The sequence below is a fragment of the Carassius auratus genome, chromosome 4, assembly GCF_003368295.1.
Source record: "Carassius auratus strain Wakin chromosome 4, ASM336829v1, whole genome shotgun sequence".
Taxonomy (NCBI): Eukaryota; Metazoa; Chordata; class Actinopteri; order Cypriniformes; family Cyprinidae; genus Carassius; species Carassius auratus.
Genome location: NC_039246.1, coordinates 28,681,542 through 28,700,122, shown reverse-complemented (window position 1 = coordinate 28,700,122; position 18,581 = coordinate 28,681,542). Strand labels below are relative to the sequence as shown.

Below are 18,581 nucleotides of genomic sequence, written 5' to 3'. Positions count from 1 at the left end.
CAGTCAGGTCTAAAGTCAGCATAACTGATGCAACCAAAAATATATGAATCAGGCATTGCAGAATAAATGAAGCTATTGTTTCAACTGATAGCTGTACACTCACTGTTGCTCTTTCTCTTTGTCAGATGTGTATAAATATTTAAAAGAAAGTGTTCTAGAGTCTTCAGTCGCACAAGGTTGTTTTTATTTTTTATTTTTTGAAGGTTTTTGTAACCACAACTCTCTTGGATCATAAATACGTGCTGGCAGCTTTTCTCATACACCACATTCTCATGAGAAGTTTAGCAATGCATCTGAAAATCTTAAACAAACCTTCTTAATAGACGGGAATTGCTTTTGCTGGAACTGAATGTTTAGCAAAAGCTACAACTGAGTGGAAATTAAAATAAATCACAAGTTTAACCACAAGTTACATTATTGTAGATGAATATGTTGCTTGTGGATATATAAATTCCTTTATAAAGAGGTTACCTGCTGGTTAATCTACTTTGACAACGGAATCGGAGACAATGCAGAGACAGTTGAAACCAGTTTAATCAAGAATACCAAACAAATCATTTTATGTTTTCCCTCTGACAAGCCTAATGGTTCTCACAGTTCGCAGTATTAAATGAAAATATGAAAAATAATAATCACATTTGTGTGTTGAAAAATAATACTTTATAGAGAAAAATACATTTTAAAATCAGTCTAGAAGGTCCACTGGTAGTACCGTTGTCAACTGCTAAATTGAAACTATATTTACACGTTAATTATTAAAACAGTCTCAGTACATCTTTCTCTCCTAAAATGGCTGCTTCTTTTAATATTAATGTCACACTAAATATTGATTGAATATTGATCGTACAAAGATATAAAGAGATTTTAAAAAGTAAAAATAAACTTACTTAAAAAAAAAAATTAAATGTCAGTACATGTCAATCGTTATAACACAGACAAGAAACAATTGGAAGTTAATCTTCTCTTGGTGCTGTTGTAACTTAGAGTAACCATGCATTCAATAAAGTCAAACAAACCACCGTATGCACTCAGTCTACTACCAAACATTTGGATCCATAATCAGACCACAACTATTCTGTCCAAAAGCAATGTAGAATGTGTGGTGAGGTAAGCTTTTGGGTAATGCTACACCTACTGAGATGGAATTTTTTTTTTTCTTCTGCACAGTATGGGGAAATTACATTACTTACCAATAAGGAAATTGTTTTGGAGCTCTCTTCATTATACAGAACATTTAACAGATAATGGTGTTTCCCACAAATCAGGCCTGCTAGTTTTTCATATGTATGAAATTAAGAAAGGCACAGTGGTTTTACAATAAAGTCATGAGAAACCATCTATAAATGCAAATGTGAACCAGTCTTGTGGATTTCTACCCTGCTGAAAAGACCAAAATAGGAGACTGTCATATTTTGGATACTAGAATTCCTGCCAGCTATCTCAACTTGCTTATTTAGCAGGGCTTTCTTGGTCAAAATCTTTATCAGATTAGTTTCACTAGCTAATCCAGAACTAGACCAGCATAAGTGAAACTGGACCAGCAATGAAATTCATTCTTGACTTAACTAGTCTTTTCAGCAGTGTACATTTGTTAATATTTATTTTCTGACTTTGCAAACAGATAGTCCTTGTTTTTTAGTTTTTGCAATTTTTTCAAGTTTTTTTTTTGTTTCCATTCATTTTCAGGTCTGGTAAATGTAATGGACAGGAGTATCTAGATGGTGTGGCATCTTTATATGACAATAGCCCTGAGGAGACGGAAACACATCATCAGCTCTCGTGGAATAGGGGGTTTGATCTCATTACCATCCAGACGAAGGTAACGGAGACGTGGACCCTTCTCATCAAGGTATTCATCAAGTGCACCAGGTGGACAGATGTCAGAGCTATTCACACCTATGGAAATTAAAGAAAAAAATACACATCTTACTGATAAAGTCATAGACGTGTATCAAAAGTTTAAAGTCCAAAGTACTTTCCGCGTACAGGAGGATTCGGACACAGCTGCATGCAAGATGTAGCAGAACATGGAAAAGTAAGTTGACCAGAGCCTTAGGATGGCTTCCTTGCTGCCCAGTCAGTCAATAACATACTACAATAACAGTCAATAACATGATGTTTTGCTTATGAAGTTTCTTCTTAAGGAAACTTATATTGACTAAAATGGACTATATTGCTTATTTAATTAAATAAAATTAAGTCATGTGTTTTGGATAGAACAATAGTGTGACCATACGGCCAACAGTATGAACAGAGATACTTTGGGGCCTGTCTTTAACTAATTACCAAAGGATTTCACCAAAAATACAAAGGAAGTCAATATATACAATAGTGCATGTTCAGAACTTTAATCTTGAACTTACTCTTGATCTTATTATGATCCAGATGCAGGTGCTCCAGTCCAGAAGAGATAACGGGTATCTCTGTGAGCTGGTTGTGAGAAAGCTGTAGATCCAGGATGCTGGAAAGATTAAACACATTGTTTGGGATACCTCCATTAGCCAGCTTATTGCGGTTGAGTCTGAGAGACACCACTTTGGGAAGACCCTTGAAGTATTCAGCCGGAATCTTTTCAATGTTGTTGCTGTCCAAAAAGATCTGTTTGGTTGTGGGTGGTAGGCCGAGGGGCATGGTATTTAGCTGATTCTTGGCTAAATTGATCTGGATCAAGTTGTTGAGGCCTTTCAGACTGACCTCAGTTACTGCATCATCCTGTAGCTTGTTGCCTTGCAGATCCAGCAAGGTGAGATAGTCCATTCCAGAGAAAACACCGGGTGGGATCTTTGAGATTCTGTTTCGGGAGAGCCGTAACTGCTCTAATTTGGCAGGCAGAGGAGATGGAATGGAAGTCAGCAAATTGTCTTCCATGTAGAGGTGTACAAGGTTAGACATAGCCTTTAGAGCATCTGCCTCCAGGCCTTCGCTTGTGATTTTGTTATGGTTTAGATTGATCCACCTTAGTTGTGTGGCATTGTGCAGAGAGTTAGCCGACAGGACATCAATCAGGTTGTTCTGGAGGTACAGGTACCATGTGTATGGAGGGATGACAGGTATGCGTTTCAGACCCTTATTGTCACAATAAACAGCATTAGGGAAACTTGGAGGGCAGTGGCACTCTTTAGGACATGCCTGGATCTGAGATATAAGGTGTTCATATGGAATTTCTTCAGAGCTGACTTGGCCGGCCAGAAGTAGGGCTACAAATGCAACCATGAGCCACTCCATGGTTAGGTCTAACCTGAAAAATGATAGAAACAGCTGTTAACAATATTGAAACCATATAACTCTTAGAGATAAAGAGTTGTCACTGGGCCTGGGACAATGTTTGTCCCCCATACTAAGAATATCCATAGATCCACCCTGCAAGATTATCTTTCTCTGTGTCTTCATCTTCTTAGTAATGCCCTTAAACTCAGAATATGCTGCCAGGTCAACCTTAATTGACTTTAGCGTGGCACAGTGCTACTCATCTCCATTCAGAAGTTACAACTTGGACTCTGGCAAACAAAAGGGTTCAAATATGTTCTATTTCTGAATAAAAGGTATACCAAACATAGCAATGCTATCTCATGACCAATTCTTACATATTTTATGAGGTGGCTAATTTGTATGATTCTGCACGACCCCACTGCGAGGGTTAGGTTTAGAGGTGGGGTTAGGAGTGGTCATTTGTACGAATTCCTACAAAATTGGGCACCTTGTAAAATATGTACAATTTTTCACAAAACTTATGAATTTGTGCGAGTCAGGTCATTCGAAAATTTGCAATCTTGCTAAATATATATAAATTACTGTAAAATCTAGTTAAATACTTCATGGTTTTTAACAAGACCTGGCCATTAAATCTATCTATCTATCTATCTATCTATCTATCTATCTATCTATCTATCTATCTATCTATCTATCTATCTATCTATCTATCTATGCATTTCCTCTCATCTTGACTGAGAGGAAGTGACAACTGATCTGCTTTATTTTTGGAGATGCTTACAGTTGCAAAATGAGTAATGAGAAAAGTCATCATATGTTTGTTATTTAGTGTGCACAACTGACAAAATTCATGTGCTGAAATTTCTGTCCACACCGGAACACTAGTCTGGATTTAGAGGCTGATTTGAATATGATTTGACATATTGTGTCTTTGTTTTACTGCCAATCATTGATCTGAATGTGTCATTACTAGCTCTCAGTTCTGCTGACAACAACAACTACTTACTCTGTCATTGTAATGCCCTGTAATGGTCTCCTACAGTCAAAATCTACAACCATTAGCAATCCAGTCTATTATCCAGAATCTTGTGGCAAGGATGGTGCAGTTCTACGTTAGAACCTGTCGTCTAAAGGGCAAAGCATTCAAACACCAACCTAATCCAATTACAGAATTCAAAAACTATTATTCACAGGAATTGAAAAGCATGAACATGGAATACGTCTGTGTCAAGCTCTCTACAACACTAAATTGGCAACTAAGAGCATTAGGCAGGACATGACAAGAGGTCATTTTCAGGGCAGCAATTAGCATCTAGCTGTAGGAGGTTTAACCCTGTTAAAATACTCTGTATCTTGGGTATATTACAATAATGGCTTCAATACATGCAGAAAAAAAAAAAAAAAAATATATATATATATACAGTACAGACCAAAAGTTTGGAAACATTACTATTTTTAATGTTTTTGAAAGAAGTTTCTTCTGCTCATCAAGCCTGCATTTATTTGATCAAAAATACAGAAAAAACTGTAATATTGTGAAATATTATTACAACTTAAAAGAATAGTTTTCTATTTGAATATACTTAAAAAATATATAATTTATTCCTGAGATGCAAAGCTGAATTTTCAGCATCATTACTCCACCCATCAGTGTCACATGTAACATCCAGTCTATCACATGATCATTTAGAAATCATTCTAATATTCTGATTTATTATGAGTGTTGGAAACAGTTCAGCTATCTAATATATTTGATTAATAAAAGGTTAAAAAGAACTGCATTTATTTAAAATAAAAAACAATTTCTAATAATATATATTCTAATAATATATTTTCTTTACTATCACTTTTTATCAATTTAACACATTTAAACACATTTTAAGGTATTGATTTTATTTATTTTTTAAAAGAAAGAAAAAAAATTACTGACCCCAAATTACTGACCAGTAGTTTATAAATAGCTTATATTTTAAAAACATAGCATCTTTTTTTTTTTTTTTTTTTTTACTTTTTATTCATCAAAGTATCCTAAAAAAGTATCACATGTTCTGAAAAAATATTAAGCAGGAGAACTGTTTCCAACTTTGAAACAGTTAGTGACAAAAGCCCCAGATCATAGCTGGTGCCACAACTGTGAGACTAGACATGGTTTACAGATTTCAACCTGGATTTTCTAGTCACCCAGTCTTAAAATAGGTGAACTGTCTCCTAACTTGCATGAGAGCAGGAAGTCAGGGATTAAATCGTCACATCTACTGGTCATGAACAGAACAGTCAAAACTGCTTAGTGCTAAGTGCTAATGCTAACTGTTATGCATTTGAGAGTATCTCCATGAAATCCTACAAGGCATCTAAACTTTTTGAACTCTAAGACTGGTAAACAATATTTGAATGCTAGGTCTTTGTGGTCAATTAATACATTTAAAAGCAAAATACTTAATATAGCAGCATCTTTTAATGGAAAAGAAAAGAAGTTAATCATCAAAATCAAATGCAGTAATGGGGGGATGGGGGAAAGGCTATGACATACAACATTGTGAACACAAATTCTATGCTTTACCTAAAAGAAAACACATGCTCTCAAAAAGGTTTAATTTCCTGTTTGGGGCATTGTGTCTCTGGCAGCTATGTTAATTACACACAGTTCCACATTTGGCTCTAGCTCTGTGGCTAGTGTGCAGTCCAAATGTCCACTGTCCACTTTCACATCTTTATGCTTCTAAGAAACATGATTCCAACAGAAACCTCTAATCAAATGTTTTGTATGGTCTAATTGTTTTAGCCAACATCAAAAAGCTGCATTAGTTCTATCATCAGCAGAATTCGCATTTAGAGCATCAATTAATGCTAGCTTTACAAAAAGATAAACAAATGAATGTTAAAATATTGAATTGCACATTATAACACACCTCTGCCGAAGCAAAATCAAAGACTTTCCTTTAAAATCTAACTTTCCAGGTAACATGATACAAGGGTGATATGGTCATACCATCGTATTTTGATCTTTACCATGGTATTTCAAAAATATCATGGTGCTATCATAGTGAATGTCTAACACTGTTTCTTGTTGGCACTTTTGTGTTGAATCAAACAAGTTATTAATTAGTTGCCAGTACATATGTAATACACATACATTTCAAGTTCATGATCCTGTTGCTAGCTATTACAATTCAATATTTTTTCCAATTACAATTAAAATACAAAATTCACTTATATAAAGTCATGCAGCAGAAAATTAGAACGTATATGGAAAATATAAGGAAGTGGCGTTAAAAAATTTCTCAAACTCAACTACAGAAAAACCATGTACCCCCACATCCACCACCCACTTGCTTATCGCATCACCACCAAAAAAGTACAAAGAAATGAAAAAATATTACCTGCTCATTTTGTTTTGTGCAGGTGGAGGCAAAGTGTCTGGTTCTGTTTTTGGGTTTAGAGGCAATCTCTTGGTCCGACTGCTCTTTTCTCCAGTTTGAGTCCAGTCTGCACTTTCTCCCACTTTCTTTCTGGCCCGGACATGCATCAGAAGACACAGCCTTATTAGATTACTATTGTTGGTAGTGTAACTTCCCCAAGGCCAAACCTTTGACATCAGCTGGTGATCTTCAAAAAAGGGTGTGTGTAGAAGTTCGAAAGATATGTGTGGAGTTGTCTTTCCGCAAGCATGCATTGGTTACTTATTGCTAGCACAGCATTTTTTTTCTCTGTTTTCTTACTCTTTTTTTATTTGTTCAGTGAGGGTCTGTGTAGCCTAGGGAGGTAGGGGCCACTGGCAAATATGAAACCCTCCAAACAGTTGCAGGTGGCTTCAAGATATTTAACTTTTTCTTTTTGATGGACATATCTCATTTCCATCCTTCATGACTTTGAGGGATATTTTACACCCTGTTAAACTAGGCCGCCCCCTCCGGTAATGCACATCATCTGGTTGTTCCTTTGCACTGATGGAGACTCGTCCCAACCCGTGAAAGGAAGAATTAATGTTAGAGAGTTAATCCTGCACTCTAGTCATATCCCAGCAGGTCCCTCTCTCTTCTTAAGCTGCACATAGCTTCACAATGAATGAAAAGGCAGTGGGTAGTAACCAGGGAGCATCTGTTTCAACATCTGGATCCTGTTACAGAAATTTCAAGATGTAGAAAAGGAAAGTGGGATATAGAAGGCCTTTTGATTTGGGTAGGGCACTGATTAAAGTCCCATTGCATAGCTGAAAAGAAGCAAATCTTTATCCTTTTAAAAGGATGATATCGTCTATTGAATAAAAGAGGATTCATAATTTATGTTATTAAACAAATAGTTCACCCAAAAATGATAATTCTGCCTATTAATTACTCCCCCTCATATTGTTCCAAACCGGTAATACATTCATTCATCTTTGGAACACAATTTTAGATATTTTTGATGAAATCATGAAGCTTTCTGAACCTCCATAGACAACAACACAACTGACACAGTCAAGGTAGTAAGGCCATTGTTAAAATAGTTCATGTCAAATCTCACACAATCTCACTTTACAAAGCACACATGCCAGTTAGTCCTTCAGATGTTTGGGCAAGCCCAAAGAGGTCCACAAAAGAAGTATTTACACCAGCATAGTCTTATCTAAATGTTAAACTAATCATTCATGAACCTGAATAATTCAATCCCAAGCTGGATTGATCATGGTCTTGATATTATGCTGTAAAAGAGCAACCAAAACATTGCTCATCACATTACAGAAATTAAGCAACTTTCAGCATTCTTATGTAGAGCTGTGATCATCTGAATGCCTTTTGCCATCTGAATGGGGGGGGGGGGGGGTTGACTAAAATATTGGAGAAGTATGAGAAAAGTTTGTCATTCCACTGAAACATTTTTTTAATTAAACCATTAAGATGCATTTAGATAGATATGGTAAATTTCCATTTCATGTCGACTTCAAATAAAAAATCCCAACATTTCTCTCTGCAGAGCCACACAAATCAAGTTTATAATGTTCTGACGATATCACATGTATCAAATAAACAGATTTTATCGCCTCAGGGAACCTTTGCAAGCCTTTTATGTGTTCTCACATAGCATGAGAGTGCAGCACAGTGGTCCTATTCTATTAAACAACATTAAACTCTTGTGTCCTCTCTCTAAAGAGATCAGCTGTACTGTAGGAGGAAGAGCTAAGAAACATCACAATGCTCTCTTTCCCCACTAAGTCTCTCGGGTTTCTAGACGCTGAATAACAGACTGTGGTTTTCTAGCAAGACCTCAATTGCACAGCTGGCAAGTACACTCACACAAAACATATGACACGGCAACATTCACTTTTGTCACAGCAACATTACATTATCCTAGCAATGCACTTAGGGTAGGTTGTGGAATAATTCATTTGAAAATAAAAATGTCATCATGTTGTTACTGATGACTGACTTTCTTCCATGAAACAACACAAAGCAAAGCAATGGAAATTCACCAGCTTGTGATATTAAATAAATAAAAAAAGTCATAACTTAGTCTTCCAACATCAAAAAAAGCGACTTCTCTCTGTTGGACTTCTCCAATCCTCCCCCTTTCTTACAATCCCCTGCAAGCTCACATTCAGATCTGCCTTTATCCAATCAACAATCAATGTATTTAATCAAGACCCTGCTATCATGCATGCAATGATTTGAAAAGAGCAGGGCCTGCCAAATTCCAGAAACTCTCATGCTATGCTAAACTACTTTTGTGCACCACAGAATAAAGTCAAAAGGGTTTCCAAAGACTGTGGGTGAGGACACAGAAAACTGCTTTTCATCATCAGCATCTGGTCATCAACATCAAAAGTCCTGCAAATTCATTTTTTGGTGAACTTAAATGCCCAGTCTGCTTTACATTGGTGAAGATATTTCAAACAAAAAGCCAGAACTGCCTATCCATCATCTATTTCTAACACATGGACAAAAGATCTCCCCCAGTGTCTCTCTGTATAACTATCACATGGTCACCACAGACCCTCCATTCCTCTGGAATGCTGGGATGTCTGACTGCAACTCTACTGTTTTACATAAAACACTCATTTTTAATGCTAGCTCAGACTTGTGCAGAAATATCTGTAGTTACGTTAAAAGTAACTTTTGACATGCCTGACATAAAGGTGTGGTTTGGGATAGAGAAAGGAGCAGATGCTTGGAAGAGGTAAAGGGAAAGAACGGACCAAATGTTGGGCTATTTTACGATTCATCCAAGGTATGTTCTGAGCTGAGGAAGAGAATGAATGTTTACAGTTATCTCAAATACTGGCTCTGCATCTGTATATGCAAACAACCCAGATACACAGTATGCAAAAAAGGGTATGCCAAATGGGAAGGATGTCAGACTGCTTAGTAGTCATGATACAGTAGGCGAACTCGGATGACCTTCTGCATCCGCCAAGCCACTGAGCTTCTGAAATGTGCAGCCAATGAATGCTTTGCTATCCCATGTGGCCAATAGATGAATTAAAAATAGTGTCGGACTAGAACTAGAGTGGCTCTTTTCAGGTTTAAATGTTGTAATTACCAGGAAGTATACTCTGCACTACTGAACTGTAGTTGTTTAACACTTATGTAAATCTTTTTGTGGTTTTTGCTAGTAGGGCTACATCACATGACAAGAACATATAGTCAAAGGTCAATGTCAGCATTGCAGATGTAGTTGGCCAATGGACTATTTATTCCACACAACTGCATATTTCATCTAGTTTGTTGTCAAATTCAGTACATAGCTTGAAAGTTTGGAAATGTAATCGTAGACTGGGATTTATTGTTTAAACTACTTTAATAATCCTTACTAAATCACAATTATTATGAGATGTTTTGATATGTTCTTACCTTTGGCAGCAGTAGTTTCTTACATTCCACGCCATCGGATGCATCACACAAAAATAACACTTTATACGAGCTCTTCCATACAAAAGCCTTTTCATCTTACAATTACTATATTTATATCCATAGCCTGTACTTCAGCTAGAGACATCAAGAGAACACATTTCCTGCAGGAAGTAGTTCTGTCATCATGGCTCTGCTTCAAACAGAGCAAAACTCATAGACCTTTGTTCATCCTTAAGTTTGGCTGAGAGGCCAGAAAGAAGGAAGATGGAGAACAGATTCATACCACAAGTTTTTTTCCATCCCAGACAGCAGGACTGAGAAATGGAAATCCACATGAGCCATAAGACGAAAATAATAAAACAGAAGTAGAGGAGTAGTAGAGTAGCTTTGGGGTTTACTTTCAGTGTAGTAAAGATCGATGCATTTATGTTTATGAATCAAATGACTTCATGACTTCTAATATCTACTGAAGATTTCCTGTGATGATGCTTCAGAGAATTTTGTTGATAAAATGGAGAGGGAATTATTCACATTTAACAGATAACAGTTTTGGCTATATTATCTGAATAATGTGTACAATATGAACCTATTAATTTCTACATGTGATCTTATTATAAGGATTGATACCATCTGTATCCATCCACACATGTGAGAAATCTGGTTTATTCAAATAAAGATGAACAAACTGCTTTGGTATTTGTTTTTTAACAAAATAAAACAACAAATCGGGGAATTTACAACTTTTACAACAGTCCGCCAAAGTTACTGTAATCATAGGGTTCAATAATTTGACTAACATTGTGATGCTGTGAAATGGTGTATTGAATACATGAAAAATGTCAGTATTGTTTACCATAGAATTGAAAACAATCGCTGTTACAAAATAAGATGAACTGCATGCAGAAAATATTGTATAAATGTTGGCAGAGTTCAGAAATTCAAGCTGATACTGATTTGCTATTAATACAACATTTAAATAATAAACAAAATAACAACAACAAAACACTTTAGATGTATTTAGCAGTTAGCTAAACCTCAGCAAATTCACTCAGTGTCCAGCATTTTTTCAGTTTTGTGTGCATTTCAATTTTCGTTGAATTCTAGATATCCTTCAACATTGCTGCACATTTAGCCATTTTATATACAATTAGATAGTGATTTTCCATAACTTGTTCTCTAAACAATCTAATTTCCTTACCGGCAGGCTTAATAATAACATGATTACAATTTCGAATGATAAGGTGTTTAACATGCGGAAATATTAAGATGCAGTTAGATGCCATATAGTGCAGTTTCTTATAGAGTGCACACTTGGCTATTCACAATTTGCACAAATATGTCTCTCTTTAGATGGGAATGTCTTGTCTAATTAGACTACTTCTCTTTATACAGTACCGTACAAGACTTGAAGATTTTATCTTCAAGATCCCAGACTACTGCTGCCCATTTTTTCATACAGATGTCTATGTTTTTAGAGAGAAAATATTGCATGTAACCAGATGTGGTTGCCGTGATCATGAATAAAGATGCGCATAAGTCAATCTGAGTGTCAACTAAGAGCAATAGCCTTAATTTGTCTGATAAAATACTGGAGAGATGGGACTTTAATCAAAGATGATCTCTGAGGCCTGGCGTAGGCAGTTAGCTGTGTCATCTGGCATACTGCGGTGTGTGACGTTGTTCCCATCCAAGCGCAGGGTCCGGAGTCGAGAGTAGTTGACCGGAGAGCTGAACTTGCAGATATTCGTCAGGTCAAACTCTGAAGAAACAGAATTGGAAATGGAGTAAAAACCATGCAAAATCTGTAGCTTGAACAGATGGAAATGGCGCAAGACTTACTGTTTATCTCGTTGACTTGCAGGTACAGGTGCTCAAGCGATTCGTTGATCTCCGGGATGGACTTCAGCTTGTTAAAAGACAGGTCAAGCTCAAGGAGAGAAGACACGTTGAACACACCTGCAGGGATTCCAGAGTCCACCAGCTTGTTGTGAGAGACACGCAGGTACTGCAGGACCGGGAGCTTGGCCAGGTAGCCGCTAGGGATGCTGTCGATATCGTTTTTGTCAGCGTAGAGCATCAAAAGCGAAGGTGGAACTCCTGAGGGAAGTTTCTTTAGCTTGTTCTCGCTCACATCCAGCAGAACCAGGGACTTCAGGCCTTTGAAGGCACCTGTGATGCTCTCGGTGGTCAGCTTGTTCTCAGACAGGTGGATGGTGGTCAGGTTTTCCATCCCAGACAGGGTGTTAGCAGGGAATGAGCTCAGCTGGTTGCCGTTCAACTTTAACTCATCCAGAGACTTCGAAAGAGGACTAGGGGGCTTGGTCAACTTGTTATTACTGAAGAGGAGCTTCTCCAGTTTGATCAGTTTATCAAAGGTACCAGCTTGGATCTTGCTGCTGGTGATGTTGTTGTTGTCCAGGACAAGCCAGCGAAGGTCCGTGGCGTTATCGAACACGCCAGTCTTGATCTCCTCAATTAAGTTGTTCTGTACGTAGAGGTATTTAATGCCGCTTGGAACAATAGGGATGAACTTCAAGTTGCGGTCATTGCAGTACATAGCAGTGGGGAAGTTGAATGGACATTCGCACTCCTGGGCACAATTAGGAGACGATACTGCCTCCATTGGTGCGTAGGGGACATAGTATTCATCATAGTAGTCATATTGACCCAAACTCTGACATAGCAGTCCAGCCAACAGGAAGAAGCCAAGAGCAAACATGGCGGCACAACTCAGTCGAATCCAACCTGGAGAAGAGAAGAGAAGAGAAGAGAAGAGAAGAGAAGAGAAGAGAAGAGAAGAGAAGAGAAGAGAAGAGAAGAGAAGAGAAGAGAAGAGAAGAGAAGGGAAGGGAAGGGAAGGTAGGGGGTTTTATGGTTACATAAGTGGCAATATTAAAATGTGAATGTGTTTAAGAATAACAGAACTTTCTACGGTCAACCTCAGACATAAACAAAGCTCAGAAACATTCTTCTAATGGAAATCGATGACATCATCCTGAAGAATGCAAATAGGCCAAGGCAGCCGTTCCTCCCTTTGCAAATTAGACCCACATTGCTTGTGTGCAGATCCAAGTTTATCTCAAGTTACTTTATCCTTACATCATACCTATAGATCGCTTTTGTCTATGCATGCTATGATGAAGAATTATTGCATTGCAAATGATGAATAATGTATGAGTACTTTTATAATATTGACTAATTAATTAATATTTCAATTTAAAAGACAAGAAAAATAAATTATATCAGGTGTCATGCATGCAATTTCGCAACAGTATTTGTGAATAACAATTCAAGGAAAATACTGCATAATCTCTCTCTGTTCCTGCACAATAAAAGAATTCATGCATGCATAATATTTCTATCAGCTCATGCATTTTCATTTATGTAAAAACCTATTTATAATAACTTAACACAATGTTTTGAATAAAATGCATGCATGGAAGCTTTTCAAACATCACCAAGCTGAATATCTCCAATATGATAATACATTTTTTTCTTCAGTCCGCCCCAAAAATCTGCCAAGCAGATTTCTAATAATCTCATCCAGACAGAACAAAACCGAGCATTATAACTGCAGATGTTAGATATCCTTACCTTCCTGCTTCTCTCTCTGTGCACGACTTCAGGTAGAGATGTGTGCGGCCCCGAGGACTCGGGAGAGAAAGAGTAAGGGAGGGAGAAAGCAGAGATCGAGAGAGAGAGAGAGAGAGAGAGAGAGGGAAAGAAAGAGAGAGAGAGAGACACTCAAGCCAGACCTTAGTCACCCAAGATTGATAGAAAACAGCAGTCAGGCGGGTCTAGTGTGGAGATATCAGCATCTTTTCCCTCAGAAATATATGCATTCTAGCAAGGTTCAGGTGTAGCAAAGCAGTTTGGGAGATGTAGTTCTTCATGGGACAAGGCTTCAAGGCTCACTAGGGAGGATTTGCAAAATATATATACCTGTATAGTCGCCACACACACGCACACACTTTTCCATCCCATCCTTTCCAAACAATCCCACAAAACATTCAACTACTGTGTGTGAGACACAAACAAACACCTCCATCACTGGTTCCATCATAACCAATGCAAGCATTCCTCATAAAAATAAATATTCTTAACAAAACAAAGGTTAATGAAACTATTTGGAAAACTTTCTGCAAAATAATTGGCTATACTTGAGATGGCAGCTGCCTGCTATTATACTACTGGGAGGTAAATAAGATTTGGAAAAACTGACCAAATAAGACAGTAGTGGGCCAAACCAGACTTACATAACCGTGTTGACTATCTGAACGGAGAGTGTATCAAATTCTTAACAGCTGGTAGATTGTATATCATCAAACGGTGTGCCATCTTTTAATGTTAAGCCTCATAAAATCCAGACGGCTTCTGTCTGGCTGTGGTCATGGACTTATGTGATGGGAAGCTTGCACACGGTGGTGGGCTGTGTGTCATGAGTGACCTGGGAAGGATGGCGCTGACTGCCGGTCAGTTTAGTTTTAATAGCATACATCACTTCTTAGGAATGCAGTAAAGCCAGAAAACCAGATGAGAGGTTGGTTCGGCAAGCCTTGTGCGTATCTGTGGTGCTGAAATTATGTACTTATGTCTTTGATTACTACTGAAAAATCAGTAAAGAATATGAAGCTAAAATCTGCATACCAAATATAAAATAAATAATAATAATAAGAAGAAGAATTAACACAAAATAATGTAAAACAAAATATATAAACTTATGAAATAGTAAATGGACATTTGTAAACTGACATCTTTGAGATTTTATATACGTATTACAATTTTTATACTTTATACAATTTTTATTTTTATACTTAGTATAAGATTATTCAAAATTAAAAATACAAAAATTATTATTATTTTTTTAATAAATCAGGGTGTATGGTCATCATTTAAATGTCAGGTTCACTGAGAATGTTTATTCAAAATAAATAATAGAAAAATGAATAAAATATTGAAATAAACAAACCATGTAGGGTCTATGATCATAATTTTACTTCAAAGATGTCACGTTCAGTTAGAGTGCAGATTTAAAACAGAGTATAAAGTATAAACAAAAAAATCTATAAAATTATTAGGAAATGTAATCAGAAAAAATTATAATAAATGTAAACAAATAAATAATTTAAACATATCACTATGCTACAAAAAATAACTATCTCTTGATAGAGAGAGTCAGATTCAAACACTAGTTATATACTCGAGAACCATGGTTTGTGCATGTGCATTTACTGCTAGGCTATAGATCTGATGCCGTTGGGTCTTAAACTGCTCTGGATCAATCTGACTGCTGCAGTGCTCATACCTGTCCCATAACAACAGCTCTATGACCTTATCATCCATTCCTCATATGTCACGTCCCCTACAGCTCACCCCTCTCTCACTCCACTCATCTGTCAGGCCTGTGGGGCAGGCACATGGTGCTGAGCTCAGGTTGGGACATCATGGATGAAGTTACACAGCAGGGGCAAGTCAGGGCAAACCTGTGCAGCTCTACCTGATGCAGGTATGTCCGGTTTGCATTTGCCCCCAAATCATGAAAAACGGTACATCTGCTGAATGATAAAAATTGGCTGCAGAAGCACTTTTTTTTACATGATACATATATATTCAGTCACTTATTACACTTTACACGCTCATTTCAGTCTGGTCTTAACTGATGGCATTTAGCTTTGGTTAGAGGATAACACTGTTATTTTAATATCACTGGGATACAATTATAATTTTTGCCAATATTTTGAATCAGTATTTATTTCTATGTTTTCTGTTTTTATGTTAATTTCGGATAAAGTCAAATTTTACTAATAATAATAATTAGTCTTCCTTCATGTTTTTATTCATTCATTCATATTCATTCAGTAAATATGACTACATGTTTCTTTTTTTATTGATTTTTATTGCGGTTTTAGATTATTTAAGTTAAAAATGGAACTAAATGAAAATCAGAAAACTGCTTTAAAAATTTTTGAGATAAGACTTTACTTAAAGCCTTTATGAAAGTATTAATTATGCATTAATTATGCCTAATAATGCACCTTATAATGCATTGTATAAGCTTATGTATAACTGTAACCAATACATTATAACACACATCAATTCATTGCTACACTATGCATTTTAAATTTGGTTATAGTTATTTACAGCAAGATATAATATATTACAATGCACATTATGAAAAATTATCATGCATTATACCCTTTATTAACAAATTAAAATGCATTATGATATAGTATAGTTCACAGTAACAAACAGAAATTAAATAGTTCGGTATTTTAATATTAAATGACTCACAGTTATTAACTACAAAATATACACTGACTAACACTGACACTATATATCTTCTTCTTCCAGTAATATTCCGGCAACCACAGTTGGCAGTTTTGTTGTTGTTGCTGTTATTGACCATAAATGTTTTTATTTGACCATAAAGCCTGTGTCTCCCCAAGCCAGATTTTTTCCAGCCCAACTTTGTCCAATCCCGTTAATTTTTTTGGAAGAGTACTCTGTTGTCCAGCTGTGTTCTCCCTGTCTTTCCTGTCTGGACATTATCATACACGGAAAATGAAAACCTTAGCATCCTGAAGATCCCTGGAAAGCTTCTTCACACCAGCTCCACGAAAAGGTCCAGCATTTTCCAATTTAGAAATCTGTCTGCTTGAGGATTTCTACCATTTCCTCTTTTCATCTCACCTACATGAGTTTACAGTGACATTAGTGGATAAATTCCCAAAACTACGCACAGGAAAGTCGACAACTGCGTCTGGGTCTTGATGTTTCCAGTCAAGTTTCGTTATTTCCAACCTTCATTTTTCCTGGCCTGGATGCTTTGGAGACAGACAGATATGTTTGTAGACAAAGGTTATATTGTAATAATCCAAGTGAGTGAATTGCAACATGTTTTACAAATCTATCTGAAAACTGATTCTCCTGATCTTGTCAACAGCTTTATAATGTTTCCTCTCCTTAGCTTAAGTTGCTATTTCTACTTGGTCTTACACTTAAAAATGACTTTTACTGGCAAAACCAAATACTGTCAGGCTGCTACTATAACCTTTTAATCTTGTTTTCTGAGCTGAGTCATGATACTCATTCATTATACCTCATATGGTTCCCATTACAATATGTCTTTGTCAGCAATAAACTGATTTTGCAAAATTTTCAATATGGCTTATGTTTACTGTGAAAAACAGAGTAGCAAAACAAACCTTGGTCTGTCAGTCAGCTTCATGAACTACTTTTATTAACAGGTATTGAGATGACGCTACATGAATCATAGCTATCCATCACTTAAGTCACAGACAACACTTCACTTTAGAGATATTAAAAGCGTCTCTTTATTTGTGATGATTTTTCTGGCAAAAACAATATTGTGAATCTAGCTATGATTCAGTGAGGTTTTTTTTAAACTAATCTGATGATTTTGTCTAGTGTGAATGTGTTAAAAAAAGGGGGAAAATGTAGCTGATATTTATTTCTATGAATCAGTTAACATATAACATTATATAAACATATATTAAAATATTTGTGTAAAATATATGCAGTTATACATATAGGTGCATGTAAATCAAAATACATTTTTTTATGTAATTTTTTAAAAAAGTGTGTAAATTGTGCCCTGATTTCAAGTGATCTTTATAATGTATTTTACATTTTATGCAACTTATTTGAATCTATGTGGATTTATTAATATTTGCTCTGAAATGTAACAAATATAATAAAATATAATAAGTATTAATAAAAAATAATATATAATAAATGCACATAAATATATGTATATGTGTGTGTGTGTGTGTGTGTGTGCGTGTATTATTATTATTATTATTATTATTATATAACAACAGTAATTTAAACAGGGTGTGTGTTTGGGAACATTTTTGTCACTAAAATATAAGAATAAACAAAGAAAGAAATAATATATTAAAATATGAATTAATAAAAATATTACATTTACAAGCTCAAACAAACGTATATATAATATTTATAATTTTTGCTTAAGTTATACCCACCAGTACTTTAAACTGGATGGGTGTTTTGGGTAAATTAGTGTCACTAAAATGTCTAAGCAAAAGGTTGAAATTGTCTGTCTGAATATACAAACAAACAAACAAATAATATGTAAAAATATGTATTAATAATCTTGTGTTATATATTAATGTCTCTTTGAAATGTGGGGACTTTACATAGACGTCTATTACTTTTATACTGACCAAACAATATTTTCTATCGCCTAACCCTAAACCTACCCCTTTCAGAAAACCTTGTGCACTGTTACACTTTCAGATAAACATATCTTACTATTTTATATATATATATATATATTTTTCCCTCGTGGGGACCGAACATTTTTTTTTTTTTCAGGTTTTACTATCCTTGTGGGGACATTTGGTCCCAACAATGTGGCACGAACACACACACACACACACACACGCACACACACACACACACACACACACACACACGCACACACGCACACACACACACACACACACACACACATATGTGCATAGTTTTCATAATTTTTACATTTTAAAAATGAGGTGATCT

The 18,581-nt window shown here is 36.0% G+C and overlaps 2 protein-coding genes across 2 annotated transcripts; both read right to left on the bottom strand.

Moving 5' to 3' along the window:
- Window positions 1–167: 167 nt before the first annotated feature.
- Window positions 168–6,969, bottom strand: LOC113065495 (keratocan-like). Its single transcript, XM_026236765.1, has 3 exons — window positions 6,591–6,969; window positions 2,364–3,238; window positions 168–1,896 (listed from the first exon to the last, which is right to left on the bottom strand). Exons 1-3 carry the CDS (start codon window positions 6,881–6,883, stop codon window positions 1,733–1,735), a joined length of 1,332 nt encoding a protein of 443 aa, XP_026092550.1. The 5' UTR covers window positions 6,884–6,969; the 3' UTR covers window positions 168–1,732.
- Window positions 6,970–10,672: 3,703 nt separating this feature from the next.
- Window positions 10,673–13,786, bottom strand: LOC113065501 (lumican-like). The gene is made up of 3 exons (XM_026236779.1): window positions 13,632–13,786; window positions 11,877–12,782; window positions 10,673–11,796 (listed from the first exon to the last, which is right to left on the bottom strand). Exons 2-3 carry the CDS (start codon window positions 12,754–12,756, stop codon window positions 11,642–11,644), a joined length of 1,035 nt encoding a protein of 344 aa, XP_026092564.1. The 5' UTR covers window positions 12,757–12,782; window positions 13,632–13,786; the 3' UTR covers window positions 10,673–11,641.
- Between the last annotated feature and the right edge of the window lie 4,795 nt (window positions 13,787–18,581).